Raw genomic sequence first — 17,329 nt, 5'->3', positions numbered from 1 at the left:
ATGCTAAATTAAAACTTGTTGGTTACCATGATGCATAGAATGGTCCCCAAGAGTATCTATAACCTATGTCAGTCATAACTATACAACATTTTAATAAAAAATACTCAATTTAATTTATATGAAGTAATTAAGTAAACAGTACTGTTTTTAAAAAGTTACCTTTAGGAGTTTCCTCATTAAGTACTAGAAATGTAGGTGCATTAGGATTCCACATTCCAGTAATAACATAAGCTTTCCCATCAGAGCTCTTTCCCATGGACTCCTAAGAATAACACACATATTATTTGTATTACAGTGGTCCCTAGAGACCAAATAAAATTAGGGGCCTAGCTGTGCTAGGCATTTTACAGTGAAACAAATGCCCCCTGTCCCAAAGCAAACAATCTAAATAAGCAAGTTAAAAAAAAAAGTGTGAAGGAAGGGAGAGAGAAAGAGCTAAAAAACAAACAAGTTAGTTCAAAAACTTGAGGGTAAACAGGTCAATGACTTTTCATACCAGTATTTTGGGAGCTATTCGCAGTCATTGTTGCCCCCCACCCCACATTCCCCCCTCCCTCCCTGTTTTTTTTGTTTGTTTGTTTCTTTGTTTTGGAGGCAGAAGGCCCCTACAACAAAGAGGAAACAGAAAAACAAAGAAAGGAATTGAAAAGATGATGGGAGGAGGTGGGGGGAAGCAGACATGGAGGATGGTGCCAAGAAAATTGCCTGTCCAAAAGTAAACCAACCACTAGGCATGGGAAGAAGGGGAAAAGGAAGATTACTAATAACGTAGTTAGCAGCGATAGTCTGAAGTCACGCAGAAGGCAGGCCAGGGTTGTGCCCTGGGGTTTAACTCATTCAAATAGAGGCAACATCTGACAAAGTAGGTGGTTGCCTGTGAAAGTCTATGCCTTCCTGAACAAGTTGGCCCCTAAGGCAGGGCAGGGTAGCAACTTAGGCCAAGTTACTTGTTCTTATTAAATAAACCAAGAAATGCAAAATGGGGGTTATTTCTGGAAATCAAGATTTCAACTCTTGTTAATATTACATATATTAGTATGTTATAAAGATTTATTCCAGATTCAGAAGGCATTTGCCCATGTTGCAAATGCAAGCAATTTACTATGGTTTGTTGTTTCATTTTCTAATCAAAAAACAGAACTGATCATTTCAAGACTAAGATTTCAAGACTACAACAGAGGCAAGTGTGCCCAGTGTTCGCTTGCCCTGTTTTGTTTTAGCTGACATTTAGTCCCTCCCTGTCATGAGCATGATTTTTTAAAAGAAGAAATAGAAAAAAAAAGAAGTCAGGCTGATTGCGGGAGGGGGAAGGGGAGAGATGCAATAGAAGACCAGAAAGAATGCATTAAAATAAGGGATTTGAAAACCAGTCCAGACAACAGGTGATAGAGATGACATTAGGGTGCATTACTCTGATCTTTGTAGGAAGTAAAAACATATCCTCAAGATCTGAGCAAAAAGTCAAGCCAATGACACATGCCAGTGTTATGAATAGTCTTTTATGGCACTGGTGTCAGACTTGCTGGTGAGGGACAACGTAAATTATTTGCAACATGTCAAAGAACCACTGGAACTTCTCAAGTTGAGTCAAAACCATTGACTCAAAACAATTTTTGAAATGTAAAAGGAAATTACAAGCACAGAAGAGTCAGAACAAGTTGAGAGTGGGTGGACAAGGAGAAGGGAAACTAGGAAGAGGTTTCTTATATATACATGGATGTAAATGATAGCTAAGAAGCACATCTGGAACTGGCAAGAGGGTTTGCTTGTATGGGGGTTGTACAGAAAGTACAAGTTGGAAAAGGCAGATTGAAGTCAAGAGCAATGGACAAGATTTTGAACCGCATGAAAAAAAATTAGAACTGCAGTTTCTTTTCACTTTGAAAAAAATATGACCATTGATTTAGTGCACAATTATGAATACAGTACTTAATTTTTAATTAGAAAATTTTAACCATTGTGCCTTGCAAGCCGAAAATCCAGTCACTTGTAACAGTGTCAGCTTACCAAGCTGGCAGGCTCTGTGGATGGGGAGAGAGCACTGGATGCAATAAACCTTGACTTTAGCAAGGCTTTTAACACCATCTCATAGGACATTCTCATTAACGAGTTAAGGAAAATGAGACTCGAGGAAAGTACTGTAAGATGGATACATAACTGGTTGGCTCATCATGCTCAGCAAGTAGTCTGCAATGGCTCAATGTCTATTTAGGGAGAGGGGTGGGGTTCCCCACGGGTGGGTCCTATACTTTTAAATATATTAATTAATAATTTGCTCAATGGGACCAAGTGCACACTTAGCAAATTTGGGGATGGCACCAAGTTGGGTGATGTTGCAGACAGCCTGGAGGATAGAGGTGGGGTCCAGAATGACCTGAATAGACTGGACTGGAAAGATGACCAAAAATTAAGCAGACTAAGTTAAAGAAGGACAAGTGCAAAGTCCTGTACTTGGAATGAAATAATTGCACGTACAAATACAGACTGGGAAACGAGTGGCTAGGCTTCAGTACTGCAGGGAAGGATTACAGTAAATCATAAGCTGAATACGAGCCAACAGTATGCTCTTGCTGCAAAAAGGGCAATAGTATTCTGGTTTGTATTAACAGGAGAGTCACTTGCAAATCAAGGTAAGAGATTTTTTTCACTCTGTTTGGCACTGATGAGACCTCATTTTGGCCCCACACTTCAAGAAGGATGTTAGATTGGAAAGAGTACAGTACAGAGTGACAAAAATGATGAGAGGCATGTGAGGCAAGACTTATGAGGAAAGGCTGAAAAGGCTAGTTATTTAGTTTGAGAAAGAAAAGACTAAGGGGGGGGATTTAATAACACTCTTCAAACACCTGAAGGGTGACTAGAGAGAGGATGAAGACAAGCTTTTCTTTGTAGCTGCAGGGGGCAGGACTAGGAGCTGCAGCAGAGGAAATTTACTGTATTTACCAAAATCCAAGGCTACTTTGAATTTAACATGACCGACCCCACCCCCCCAGCCCATAATTAAAATTCCAGACATGGAAAATTTATAAATGTGTTAGTCTTCTGCGTCTAAAACCTTACTGGAGGACCATTTTAAATACAACCCCCACAACCACTGCAGCATGGCAAGCAGTGGTAAAGGACAGGCAATGGGGTCAAGTGACCTGACCCATGCACCTTGCTCCATATCCCCCTCCACCACTTAGCCCTCTCATGCCTGTACACCCTGGCATTTGCCCCCATATCTTCCCCTTCTCTTGCCCATCCTCGCAATGCCTTCCCCCTCCACATGACTACTTGCCTACTCTGCCTGTCCTGCCACTGCCTCAGCCCCCTCCCTATTACCCCCCAGCCACTTACCCTGCAGCTCCAGCTCCAGGCCTGGACAGGGAAGGCATGGTCACTCAGAACCCAACCTGGCCATGCAGCAGTGGCTGCAGTGGCAGCAGCTCCAGCCCCAGCCATAGATTTGGGCTGGACTTACTGTAACTGTCATTGCTGCTGCATGGCCAGGCAAGGGCTGCAACAACCATGTGCTCTGTGTCCTGTGCTGGAGCCAAGGGAAGCAGCAGCTGCAGCTCTGACTCCAACTCTGAGCCCAAGTCATGGATATAGTCAGAACCACAGCAGCCACCTGTCCCACCACTGCCAGCACTGGCTTGTACTCAAATCCCAAGACAAGGGTTTTTTTTTCCCCCCTCGACATTTTAAAAGGCAGTGGGGAGGGAGAGAGGGCACAGGATCTCATCCTGGACTCAAATACAGCAAGTTGAAGATTAGGAGGCACTATCTGACTATGAAGGTGATCAAGCCTTGGAACAGGCTACCTAGAAAAGTTGTGAAATCTCCATCCAGGGAAATTTTCAAAAGCAGGTTGACAGACACTTGGAATGGTTTAGTAAGGCACAATCCTGCCTTGAGCATGGGGCTGAATTAGATGAATTTGTGAGGTCCCTTCCAATCTGCCTTTCCTATGATTCCTATTTTTAAGAATCTACAGACCATTTCTAGTACCTTTCACTTCATTGTTTTATATCAAGGTGCAAAATGTAAATGAGTACAATTCCACTGAGGAAACATCCTAATAAGGTAACAAAATCCTGTATTTCATGTGTCAAATGAAATGATCAAAAACAAGAATTTAATAGACATATGGGCACCTTGAAATTGCCCTAAAAAAAAAAAAGGCAAAAAGCTATCATCATATAGCTTCTATTTTGCCAGACAAATTTATTATTACCATATCCAGTAAATGCATGTCACTATTCTTCACATTTCGCCCTGGACTTAGCAGCATCCCAAAGCATCTGCAAAAGTTTTTCAAAATTAAAAATATTAGAAAGCTCTAGAAAAGTATAAGTATCTTCTACTTAATGCCACAGATTACACATAGTTTTCCATTTAAACAGGAACACAGCATTTGCAATAGGTTTCTGTTCACACACATGCAATAAGTGACAAAACATGAACAAAGAAAAGCCACAAAGATAAGAACAGATTAGGTATCAAATTGTTTTCCCCTACCGTTTTTTTTTTTTTTATTATGAATAAGCTTTAAAACATATATAGTCAACGACCCCGAAACAATGCTGATACAAAAGGAGGTAGACTGAAGATACAGAATTCAACATTTTACTAAAACTGAAGGTAAGAAGTATTAAATCTTATTTCTAATATTCCTTTACATTTACAAACACATAGTATCAGGGCTCTTACATATTGTTCTATACCCTGGTGTTATAGTCTTTGCTAACTGTGGAGTTGATTAGGAATAGGACAAAAATTAGGTTATTCCCTCCCCTTTCCATACTGATTTAGAGATGCATAAAACCACCAGAAGAGTCAAGTTCAAATTCAAGCACCTAAAAGGGGAAATTAAACATTTTAAAACTATTTCATTTCTATCTATTTCCCAACCATCTGGCAGAAATTACAATCTTCTTTAACATTCATTGCCCTCTGATTCTTCTAGTAAAGGACACAAATTCACAAAACACCATGAATTAGCATTCAGATATCCCTATAGAAATTAGGATCCCACTGTGCTAACTGCTTACATCTTCCCTAACACTGTCTGCAGTCTAAATAGAAATGGTAAAAGTACTATCATCCCCTTTATGTAAAAGTAAAGGAACAAGAAAGGTACAAGCACAATATTTTAAAAATCCTATAAGGTATATGTAGCCCTTCCCCTTTGAACATGTACCCTCACAAAACAGAAAAGTTTAGCTCAGCATCAGTTTACAACAGAGATACTTAATGTATTACATAGAACATTTTTGAGATACTTTCCTTATTGTGAGATTATATCTGAGAAGTACTGATTATAAAAAGTACAGGAAATATTTTAGTCTTTTGACAGAAATTTCTCTCTGCACAATTGGCCAATTTTCTTTAATGGGAAAAATGCTTAACGGCTTTTACTATGAAAATTTAGGCTTTATAACAAATGGAGATTCAAAAGGAACACAGTTTAGACGCTTAGTATTCTCATGATAGCACTGGAGACAAAAGCAGTTTCACAGTTTTCAAATGACTGACAGCTAACTAATTAATATTGCAGTGAGCATGGTATGTTATGAGCAGAAATGTAACAAACAACAATGCAATTACACTCGTAAAACCTGTTACAAAACCAGGTTTTTTACATTAGCAATTAGCAGGCTATTAAATAGGTTTGCTCCTGTTTAATGCATGCAATTTTTTTTTTCTGCTTCGTTATAAAAATAAGGCAGGGCAGTTATTTATATCCAAAACTCATTTTCTCTCTCCCAATAATGACAGAGAAAATAAACAACTATTTTTTAGTCTTCAAAAAGCAAGGAAGTCAATAAATGTGGAAGTAGGATTACCAGGGAGGAAACAACTAAAATACACCAACATGCCACAATACAGTACCATGCAGAGATACCATACCCAAGTTAGCTTAGTTACCAAAAGTAACTTATCTCCAGTAGCATGGTACTTCACCCAGCCTAATTAGGCCTGGTACACACACAGCTATACTTCCTCGTAGAGACAGAGATACTCAAGTAAACTGGTTTATCTTTACACAGAGGTACTAAACGCAGTCTTAGGCCTTTCCTGTGCAACTTGTTCCATAAAGGCAACCAACCTGTGTGAGCACAGAGACCAGCAGAAGACAGTGGGGTTGCATGTAGGCACACAAGCTTGCCTGCATACAGAAAGATAGAGTAGCATGCTCAACTTTAAAATAAACTGGGATCATACTCAAACTAACGCAGACTTCTATTTATAGAAGCAAAAAGGATATTCACATATAAAGCTAATGGTTTTAAGGCAAAATGAACTTTAACCACATTCTCCTGCAATTTGGAGAACCCACACAGTTTTTACTTATGAAATATAAAGATGCTGGTCAAGGCTTCAACCCAGCGGTTCTCAACCTTTTTTTGGATGTCAGGGCACCTCTCCATAAGTGTTCTGAATTTTAGCAGCACGCTGTCACTGCAGGAGTTAGAAGGGGGTCACAACAGCTGCTAGAAGCATAGAGGTTGGTGCCAGGTGAGGAAAGCAGAAGCAAAATCTGCCATGCCTGGCTCTTTCTGGTATCTGCCCTCTCCCTACCTTCACTTTGAATCTGAAAGCTTTTTTGGGGTGGCTATAGCCCTCTCCACACCCTGCCAGTGCTGGCCCTGCTCAGAGCACTCCACTCTGCTACCTTTCCATTGGGAGCCCCCCATTGAGGGGCCAGCAGGAGACGTGCAGCCAACACAGGGCTCCCAAGGGAAAGCAGCAGAGTGGAGTGGCCCAAGAGGGACGGCACTAGGAGGTGGTTTGGGGGGGCTATGGCTACTCCAAAACTCACCCTAGCCCCCTCATAGTCCCCCATAGTGCTGCCACCTGCCTGCTCTGCACAGCTGAGCCTGTCCCGCTCCCACCCATTCCAAGTCCAGCCCCAGTGCAGCCCCCCTATCAGGAAGAGGCTGGCACAGCCCCTGGCCCCAAGCCCACAGCCCACCTCCGCCCCATACACAAATCCAGGGAGACATGCCCCCCCATGCCTCCCCTAGGGGGTGCATGCAGCAGTGGCGACCCACCTGCCTCCCCAGCACCCCCAAGCCTCCTGGACAAGCTGCCCATGCCTCTGTCCCGCTCTCAGCCCCAGGGTCCCATTCACTGCCCTGGATGGGCAGCGCCTGCCCTTCCCCTACTCCCTCTCTCACTGTGGATGCCTAGACCTGCCCCCATCTTCCCCATGCCCCTTCCCTCCCCAACAGACTTACCAGCAGGACACTGCTCTCCAAGATGCCTGGCTGCATTCCTGTAAATCAGCTATTGGCCGATACTGCCTGGTTAATAAATTGGCTATTGGGATCAGCCAAGAAAATCTCTATTGGTGCACCCCTAGCAACAATATACATGGTCATCTTTGTTATAAATAGATTTTGCTCTTTGCTGACTGTAGTCACCAACTGTAACAGAAATGGTTATATGAATTTCTAACAGAAGCATCAGTATGTACCATTCACCAGCTCTGCAAAAAGTTAAGTGTCCATCTGAGAATAAAAAATGGAACACTAATTAACGCCTTTCAAAACACATCCTGATGCTGCAATACAAGAACAAAGAATTTACCAACTAGGATCAGAGAATTATTTGAGGCCTTTCACATTCTTCATTCTCCAGAGTAACACCCTCGCATTGTACTCCAGACCCAACTAAATACCTTCAAAACTAAAGTTTTCCCATAGTCTGCTTCCTCTCAAAGGGTATTTTTTTGAAACTTTAAATCTTTTTATAAAAAGAAATCCTGTTTAATACTAAAAATTAGAAGTCAAATATTTTAAACAGAATACAGCTTTGCTTTTCTCTTGTACTGATATTTTTTCAAGTCTATATTTCACATAAAAACTACAAAAGTTCTTTAGATTACACGTTCAACCAACCACACAAAAAAGTTAGTAAATGTGGCATTTCTAATTGCCCATGCAATCTTAAGTCTGCTGTCCATTGTGCCCTCAACCTATAAATTAAATTATTCAGGGGTCATGTGGAAGTTAGCAAGTAGGAAAAATTGAACAAGTAAATACATTGAATAAGACTATATCATAATGTTTCCCAAGCCAAATAATAATGTTTAATCTTCATTTGTGCCTTCAGGCTGTTTGATACTCCATTGCCACAATCAGCAAATAAAGAAAGTTTTTTATGACTATGAATGTACAAGCTATAACTAAAAACCCTACAGATTGAAAACAGCATATTTAAAAAAAAAAAGCTCCTGAAGAACAAGAATGGAATTTCAGGCTATGGAAGCACAGGCTATAGTACGTATTTATTATATTTTGGCTACCCAAAAAATCTTTAAATTTTCGTGTTATAAATATATGACTTCTAACAAAATTAGGAAGAGAGAGTAATGAGTTTTTGCTTTTTTCTATGATAAGAAATTTGTGGTTATTTTAAGACTCTTTTAGTCACTGACATTATAACACTTTTCTGGATTCTTCACACTATTTGCAAGACTGAAAGTAAACTCAAACTCTTTTGTAAGACTGCCACCTGGTGGAATATTTTTAAATACTATTAATAAAGACAAAGCTATACACACTATTGCACAAACTACAGGCCAGTTAGTATTCTTTATGATGAAACAACAGCTACTTACCTCGCCATAACCATGATTCTTCAAAATGCACTGTCCACCAAGGGTGGAATCCATGTGGACATGTACTTTATACATGAACTCAAATTCTTTTGGCTCACAGGGCTCATTCAGGGACATGCTGCCATGCTGCCCACTACATATCTTTTCTAACTCCCCACCAGCCAAAAGGCATAAAGGAGGAGTGGGGATAACTCACTTGTATTGAAGAACTAAATGTCAAAAAATTATGACAGTCACAGCAGAGGAGAAGGACAGGCTGTGGAATCCATCAACGCGACACAGGTCAGACAGTTCATGCAGGCTAGACATTCTTTCCCTGAGCAACTGTCCACATAGATTCCACTCCTAGGGACTGCCTACGCTTTGGACACTGTAACATTATGGTTATGCTGATAGAGCTATGTTGGTGGCACTTTCTGGCAGATGTATATGAATTTGTAGTGCAGGTGCATTTCTTCACCCCACTGAACCCCAAGTACCACATGAGAGTGCTCTGTTCTCAGCATAGATGTGTCCACATAAGGGCTTTGGCCAGTATAAGTGATAGGGTGATACAAATCTTGTCAAAACCTAGCAACCATAGGTATGCCAGCAAAATCTCTAATGCAGAATGGACCCAGATGTCCATTTACCTGGAGATAGATGCTAGGAGTCCCACTTACACAGCCCTATCAGTAAGGACACCTCATCTGGAAGCCTCTACTAAACAATAACATCGTACAACTGCCCTACGACATTCTTTTAACACAGGGTTATCAAACACACTACACTCTTCAGGCCAGATCCAGAACATGGAGCTTCTCACAGGCTGGATCTGCAGGGTCATGCAGTGGCTACAGTAGAGGCGGTGGCAGAGGCAGCCTCAAGTGGTCACAAGGCAAGCAGAGCTGTGATGGCACAGCCCTCACCTACCTGACTGCCTCTGAAGGTCATATCCAATGGGGCCATAGATTCTGTGACAGGCCGCACCCACTGCTAGCCATATTCCCACATTTTTTGGCCTGCCAGTAGCCTGGCAAGCCAAATGAAACAGCTTCATAGGTCAGATCCAGCCTGTGGGCCATATGTTTGACACCCCTCTCCTAGGAAACAGCAGAGGCCTACTGAGATCTCTCACAGCTAGGTGCATTATACACTACACAAGTGGAGTTTCATTTTGATGACTTCTATAAGAATACTTCCTGATCTTTAACTTCATTATAGTTTTCTCAAGATGATCATGATACGACAAGTATATCAGACACCATGATTAATTTTTATGTTTAATTAGCATTATTTCATTATTAGTATGCTTACCTTTCAATGGCCAATTCTTTATTTGAGAGTTGTTGGATTGTGATTACCACCTTCTTCTCAACTCCCTGTTTCAGTTTGAAATAAAATTTCTCTCTGTCCTTTGGCACGGGACTAAAAAACAAAAGAATAGAGTTCTATTAGCACAAATAGTTATATAGTTAAATAACTTACCACAATCTAGGCCTTTAACATACTTCTAAAACATGATTAACACTGCTTTGAAAATAAGTGGTTTAAAACAAAAAACTAGTCTTTTCTTTAAAAGTATATTTGAGAACTACAAAAATCAAGGAAAACTTCTTAAAAACTTAATATAAAGCAAGAGAATAAAACTATATTACATTTATTCACTACATGCTAAATAATCATGCACCCCTCAAAAAAAAACACTACATACATTTATAACATAAGTGTGTGCATCTTCCTCCATTTTTCCAACTTACTTAAAATTTCCTTTTCCATCATCTTCTTTAACCTCTAAGGAGACAGTGAAAGTATACACATCGCTATCTGGGGTAGGAAGAACAGAGTCTTTTACGTGATCTGATGCTTGTTTGGAAGAACGTTTGAATGCCGTTGAGAAACTATATAAAATTCTGCTGACCTGGAGAGAGAGAAAAACATAAGTTAAGAACATTTATAATATCCATTTATTTTACTATGATGAATATAGACCATTGTAATGTAATCTCTCAAGAGACAGTTTCTCATTGTATACATAGGTTTAGAAATATATCCTTCAGGCTCTTTAGTAACAAGTTTACACTCGTGATTTATTCATAGATGAAACTTTTCTTGACATGATAAATTCTCACTACACTCTGTAAGTAGTGAACACAGTATACTTTGACACAATGCTGTCCAACATCTAAGCCTCTGGAGGCCACATGTTCTAGGGACTGCACCTGACATAGGCTGTACCAGATGTGACGCATGGAAGCTCTCCTGCCCCCACTGCACTGTGAGGGTGAACAAGTGCAATCCTCTCCTCCCACACTGCAGTAAGCATCCCCCCAACCATTGCTGCATCATGTGGGCACAATCCCCACCCCTCCACCCTCACATACAACTCCAGTTACCACACACACCCAGTGCTGCTGCAGGCTCACACTCATCTTATTTCCCTGTGCTGACACTCTACCCCATCCCCAGGGCAAAGGCAAGAAGCAGTCAAAGGAGAGAGGGAGAGCCTGGAGATACCAACTGCTATTTCAGCCAGAGGAATGGGGGAGCAGTGGTGGGGTGAGAGCCAAGGGACTGGACATTAAGCCCTTTTCAGACGACATGCAGTCCATGGGCCACCTGCTGGACAGCCCTGCTTTGACTAAAACATATGCTACTTCAACACTCATTTTTCTGATTAAACTTCTGAACTGAATTCAAGCATAGAGGACAGAAAAAAGCAGAATTTCTTCCTTCAATGGATTTCACATTTGCACAGAGCCTGCCCAGCTTACTGTCTGTCAAAAGCAGATCTAGCTTTATTAGTATATGTGAAGGGTCATCAAGAAAAGAAAAATGACAAAGCCATAAAGGAACTACAAAGCACCTGAGCAAGGGACTAACATAGGAGGGATGGGGGTGAGGAAGGGAATGCCACTAGGTTACATAAGCACAACGTCAGCCAACTAAGCCCGGGGGTGGGGAGGTCGCGACACTGAAAAAGAAAGACGATAGGTACACACATACTAAAAGCCACGGGTGTCCACTTTTTCCTCATTACTGTGTGAGAGGGGGGTGGAGTGAAAGAGAGTGAATGGAGCCCAATGGTGGACTGAATTTGCCGCAGTGTCAGACTGGGGAGCAATTATAACCTAGATGCCATCTGTGGGGCATGGGCCACGATGTAGGGAAGATTCAGAGCCGTGGATAGCATCCCCTGGCATTGGGGTTGTGTAAGGGCAGCCTCCCACATTTATTTTAAAACGTTCAAGTCGTGGCAGGAGATTTAGGGCAGACTACCCTAGGAAGGAGGGTGGACCAACTTGAGATCCGGTCTCGAGTTTGCCCCCTGTCACACTATGCATCCCCAGCCTCAAAATCTTGGTCCCTCAAATGTCCCAATGGTCTTCCTAAAACCTCAGAAAAATCTGTGTTATTTGAGAGAATACATTAAAGCTCTAAAATGTAAACATGTTTCCACCTCAGTAATCTCAACCCTACTTAAAGCAAGAGTAAAGCACTAATAATTAACCTTCAACTCATACCTCACAACAGTGCAGCATAACATGACTATGCAGGTCCTACTGAAGGACTATCTTTGATAAGCATTAAAGTAACTTCTGAACTCTTTTAATATTCAGGAATCAATAGCTATACATAGATCTTGTGAAATCTTCCGGATACAAAAAGAAAAAGTGTTTAATATGATTTTACATGATGTGACTGACACACTAAAAGATTGGAAATGATACTAAAAAAAAGTGTGTTATGTTAAGTTATTATGGTAAAGTTTATACTTACTGCCTCTTTAATCTCACAGGAAAAAACATGAATCTGAAACTCTTCTGTTCCACAACAGCTCTCAGTAAATGAAAAGCAGTCACACTCTGGAGTCCCATTTTGCCCCCGTGCGCAGAACAACACTTTGTAGATTGGGAAAGAAGCTATCTCCATATTGCTGGACTGGTCAATTATTCTTTTGGGGAAGAAGAGGGAGAAAAGGAGGAACAAACATATAAAATAATTTAAATCAATCAATATTATATGAAAGTATCTACTGGCCTCTCTGTTACTGAATAAGCTACTGCCCCCCAAAAATACAACTAGTACTGAATAAAAGGACTCAAGATTTTAAAAGTTCAGAAAGTATAAAACATTTTTGATACAGTATAAGCCAGGGGTCAGCAACCTTCAGAGCTATGGGCCAGGCATGTGCTACCCAGCCACTGTCAGGGGCTGCCAATTCCCAACACTCTACCTCTGCTTACTGGGTGTCATTGAAATGCCAACAGGGCACACTAATTCAGCAGCAAGGGCACAGAGCAGGCAGCTCTTTAAGTCACCACTTCAATGCGGGCCCTTTAAATCAGCTCCTTTCTAAATACAGATCATGGACTTGTAGCAAGAACATGCATCTTGCAGGAATATGAAACAAAGTTACTTGAAAGTTTAACTTCAGTTGGCACACCTAAAAGCTTCTCTTTCTAGAATGTGTACAAGGTTACCAATATAGCAAGCATGTTTTCCAGCTGTCCAAATATTTTCTATGCATACTGTAAAAATTAATTTTCTCAACTACACTGATTTCCTATTTTTATTTTTCCAGAGTGTGTTTAAACTTTTACTTCATTTTATAAATCAAAAGCCCTTTCTTACATTCTGCTGTGTACTGCCTTAATATTTTGTCCTTAAATATACAGGAAATAGATCTAAGTTCTTTTGTCAAGTGGGTCAAAAAGTCCAAACATCAGCCATAAATTCAAGTATAAATGATCTGCATGCTCTGTTTGAAGTCGGCTCAATACAGGTTTCCCTAGCTTTACACGGGTTCTGTATATACAAATTTGCTCTTATGTGATGACCCTTTTTATACCCAAAATTAGTTATATATGAGATAAATTCACTCTTATGCAATCAGCAGCAGGTACATCTATGGGGGGAGGGGAAAGGGCCATGGGCAGGGGGCAGATTGAGGCCCCAGGGGTGAGGGAGGGACTGGGACACAGGCAGGAGCAGGGACTGGGGTGAGTGGGACCTCAATCTGCCCCACTGCCAGTGGAGAAGGAGGGCATGGGGCTGGAGCTGGGGCAGAGGCAGGACAGGGGACACAGCTCCTCCTGCTATGGGCTGCCACTGTGGACTGGGGCTGTGCCCCAGCCCCAGCTCCACTCCCTCCCTCACCACTAGCGGGGAGGCAGATCAAGGCCCCACCCACCCCAGCCCCTGGGACCAGGCTCTTCACAGCAGGGGGGGTCGGGCCAGGCTGTGCTTGGAGCAGGCGGTAGGGATGCTGGGAGGAGGGTCAGGGGGCTACAGCAAATTTTGGGGTGCCGCTGTGGGCTGGGGCTCTTCCTGGTGGGGCCTGGGACAGGTGCTTGGGGCAGGTGGCACTGGGAGCAGGGCTGCAGGGGCAGGGGGAGGCTGTAGCCACCCCAAAATTCACCATAGCTCCTCTATCCTCCCTCCCAGTGCCACTGCCATCTGCCCCAAGAGCAGTATGGCTCAACTCCCCACCAGGAAGAGCCCAGACTGGGCCCCAGCCCCAACCCACAGCAGCAGCAGCTGCACCCCTGTCCCATGCCCCGCCCCAGCCGTGCAGCACCTGCCTCAGCCCCATTCCTTCCCTCACCACTGGTGGAAAGGATTAAAGCCCCACTCTCCCCAGCCCCTGGGGCTGGGTTCTTCCCGACAGGGGAGTTGGGCCACGCTGCACTCAGAGTGAGCAGTGGCAGCTCTGGGAGAGCAGGTTGGGGGGGGGGCTCTGGCAAATTTTAGGGTGGCTGCAGCCCCCCTCCACTATAGCACCCTCTCCCAGCACCACCACTGCCCACCCCAGCCCCCCCACACTGGGAATAGCCTAGTGCCGCCCCAGCCCCACCACACTTCCTTGCTGCTGATGCAATCAAGGTCTTGATTACATGGGCCAGGCAGCTATTTATTAGCTTGTAAAGTGCATTCCCTTTATGCGTATTCAAGTTATGCGCAGTTTTTCAGGAATGCATCTACCACAAAGCAAGGGAAACCTATAACTCTTTCCCCTTTGCATGACCTCAGCACTCCTACAAAGGTCAGGTAATTCCCAAAAAATATATGATCACGCTGGAAACACTGCCAAGGCACCACACCTTGTGATTTTCATTTAGAATACTAATATTTTACCATGCTGGAAAAATTAATTCATCGACAGATTCTGTCCACTCAACTTACTGAAATAAAAACAATGTTCCTTATGTTTGTTTCAAAACAAATGATGTACCAGGTATATTATGGTAACCACAAAAAGAGGCTAGTAAAAAGGAAACTGACAAAATATTGTTCATATTTAAAGGAAGAAAATGTCTTTAATAATTTCATTTTGGAAAAATATCTCAGATATTAGCATTATATAATTGGGCCTATAAATTCATGTTAGGCATATCTCAAGAAAAAAGTTAAAGGACAATATAGTTATAAAACCAAACCACTAAATAAAGCATATACTGCTTCCATTGAAATCATTTGGAATTTTAAGCAAAATTCAGAACTTAAGTAGGCACTGTACCATGATTTCATCATAAATAAAACTACATTTTTTAAGGTTATTGACATAAGTTAGATGCATTTCTTCACCTATGATTTTAATTACAGGCCTACACAACTCATCAACAATATAATCTTTACAACTGTCCTTTTATGAATACATAATATTTTTGCAGTCTAGACAAACTAGAAATATAATAAGGCTCTGGACAAATGAGTTGTTTCCAGCATTCCAAGTACTTTTGGCTGGGGTGGACTACATCTACCAGCACAGACTTCAATTGTAGCAAGGTGACTTTTACTATGACCTTGCAGTCCTTGCAGAGCAGCAAAACTAGGTGCCAATTCCTCACATCTGGAGTTTCCCTTTTTGGGCAGCAGAGTCAGCATGGCCCTCTTGCATGATGGAGGAAGTTCCCCATCCTCTTTAGATCTGGACCACATTGCAGCAAATTGCAGGCCAACTACATCCCAGAACATGAAGTAAAACTCCACTGATGCTGGACTAGATAGACCTATGGTCTGACCCAGTAAATGGCATTACTTATTTTCTTTAAGAAGTTTGAGCATGATTTTAAGTATCCCAAACATGATGTTCTGGAATTTATCAAAAAGTGACACTCCCTGGTATCAACTTGAGATATTTTGTATTGACAGGCTGAATACTTATCTCATTATGTAATGCAGTCTACTGTTAAACACAACTCAAAATATACAGAAAAACAGAGTCAGAGCTGGCAAAAAGCATCAAAGAGATTGAATCAGCAAAACTGTCTCACAAACACTCTGAAATAAAGAGCTTTAATATTAAAAGATGTTGAAGATTTAAAATAAAACTTGTAAATTTTCTAGGGCTGTGTGAAGATTTGGTTGCTGATTTGATTCAAAGGAGATTCGGCCTGATTTGGCAGCCCCCAGAAGCACTTCTGGGTCCACCATGGAGCACATGGGGGACCTCCACCATGCCCCTTGACTCAGCGACTGGTGCCTCCTGGGTCGGGGGGGGGGCAGCTGCGCACTCGGCAGCAGACCTGGAAGTGGACCGAAAGTCCACCTGTGGTCCTGTGGGACGCTACATCCGCCCCACCATCTCAGCGCTCATGAGCCACGCCTGGTACCTCAAGGTATGTAGAAACAACATATAAAACTGTGTCTATGGTCAAATCGCCGATTCTCCAAATCAGAATCGAATCTTCAGATTCAGATTTGGCCAAATCGAATTGGGACAGTGATCCAAATCAACAAATCGAATCATTGTCCCTTGAATAGGGCCAAATCCGAGTCTAAATCAAATATGGCCTGCTTCACACACCCCTAATATTTCCCCCATTAGGAAATTTTACTAACTAGGTTAAAATTCCTGGATTTTCAGTTATTTTGTCAGATCCTTTAGCAAGCTGAAAACTGATTTTTTGATAAATTAGCTTTTTGGGCCCATGTTGCTCTTATCTATTTCACTGAAAACACTGTGCTGGAAGAAGGTTGGAACCCAAGTTTTTTTTGTCCGTTTAAGTAGTAACTCCTATAGTTTACCTTACAGAGCCTTCTGGGACATTCGGAACATAAAGAGTCACGGGAAGAGGCGATTGGCTTGAGGATTTCATAGTAGCCATTGCACACTGAGCTTCTGGCTCATTGCGAGGGGCAGAAACCTTTCTACAGCCTAGGTATGTCAGTTTATTAAACAATACACTGTCCTCTTCTGGTGGTTCACTGGGGGAAGAGGGTCTGGGAGCAGAGATTTCTGAAAAGGAAGAAAAGAACAATTAAACTCCTACCTTTAGTATAAATAAAGTATGACTTGCCTTCCAAATCTAAGAATGTAAACCTGAAAGAATTTTTCAGTATGCTAAAGTGAACTCCATGAAGTGCTAACCTAGACAAAAATCAAGAGGACATTGAATGGCATTTATGAAATGGCTGTAATGCAGTACATTTGTGAAGTGTTAGCAGTGAAAAAGATCCACACTGATTTGTTTAGTTATATAAACCATTCTAAGAATACCTTTACATTTACATCAGCATCTTTATCTACTGACTGTGGGTCCATCCTGTTCAACAGTCAGGTTAAATACCTCAACTAAATATATTCAAGCTACCCTACCATTGCTGCTAAACTTGAAGCTAGTGAGCATACCAAACCATTTACCTCTCATCATCTTCACAGAGCCTCATCCACTGGATCCACTTCATAGTGGAACAGGTTTATTCTTTAACCAAGCCTGCAACAAAACACATCTG

At 41.9% G+C, this 17,329-nt stretch overlaps 1 protein-coding gene across 3 annotated transcripts in view; it reads right to left on the bottom strand.

Moving 5' to 3' along the window:
* RABGAP1L (RAB GTPase activating protein 1 like) overlaps positions 1-17,329 on the bottom strand; it is a 512,101-nt gene that overhangs the window by 439,269 nt on the left and 55,503 nt on the right. For all 3 annotated transcript variants that reach the window (XM_019500211.2, XM_014596010.3, XM_006272942.4), the window contains exons 4-9: positions 16,622-16,832; positions 12,371-12,545; positions 10,351-10,511; positions 9,908-10,018; positions 4,220-4,286; positions 160-262 (exon numbers count right to left, since the gene is read on the bottom strand). In XM_019500211.2, the coding sequence (XP_019355756.1) occupies positions 160-262; positions 4,220-4,286; positions 9,908-10,018; positions 10,351-10,511; positions 12,371-12,545; positions 16,622-16,832 (828 nt within the window). The remainder of the gene's footprint in view (positions 1-159; positions 263-4,219; positions 4,287-9,907; positions 10,019-10,350; positions 10,512-12,370; positions 12,546-16,621; positions 16,833-17,329) is intronic.

Source organism: Alligator mississippiensis, chromosome 5 (genome assembly GCF_030867095.1).
Source record: "Alligator mississippiensis isolate rAllMis1 chromosome 5, rAllMis1, whole genome shotgun sequence".
NCBI classification, from domain to species: Eukaryota; Metazoa; Chordata; order Crocodylia; family Alligatoridae; genus Alligator; species Alligator mississippiensis.
This window is presented reverse-complemented; position numbering and strand designations above follow the sequence as displayed.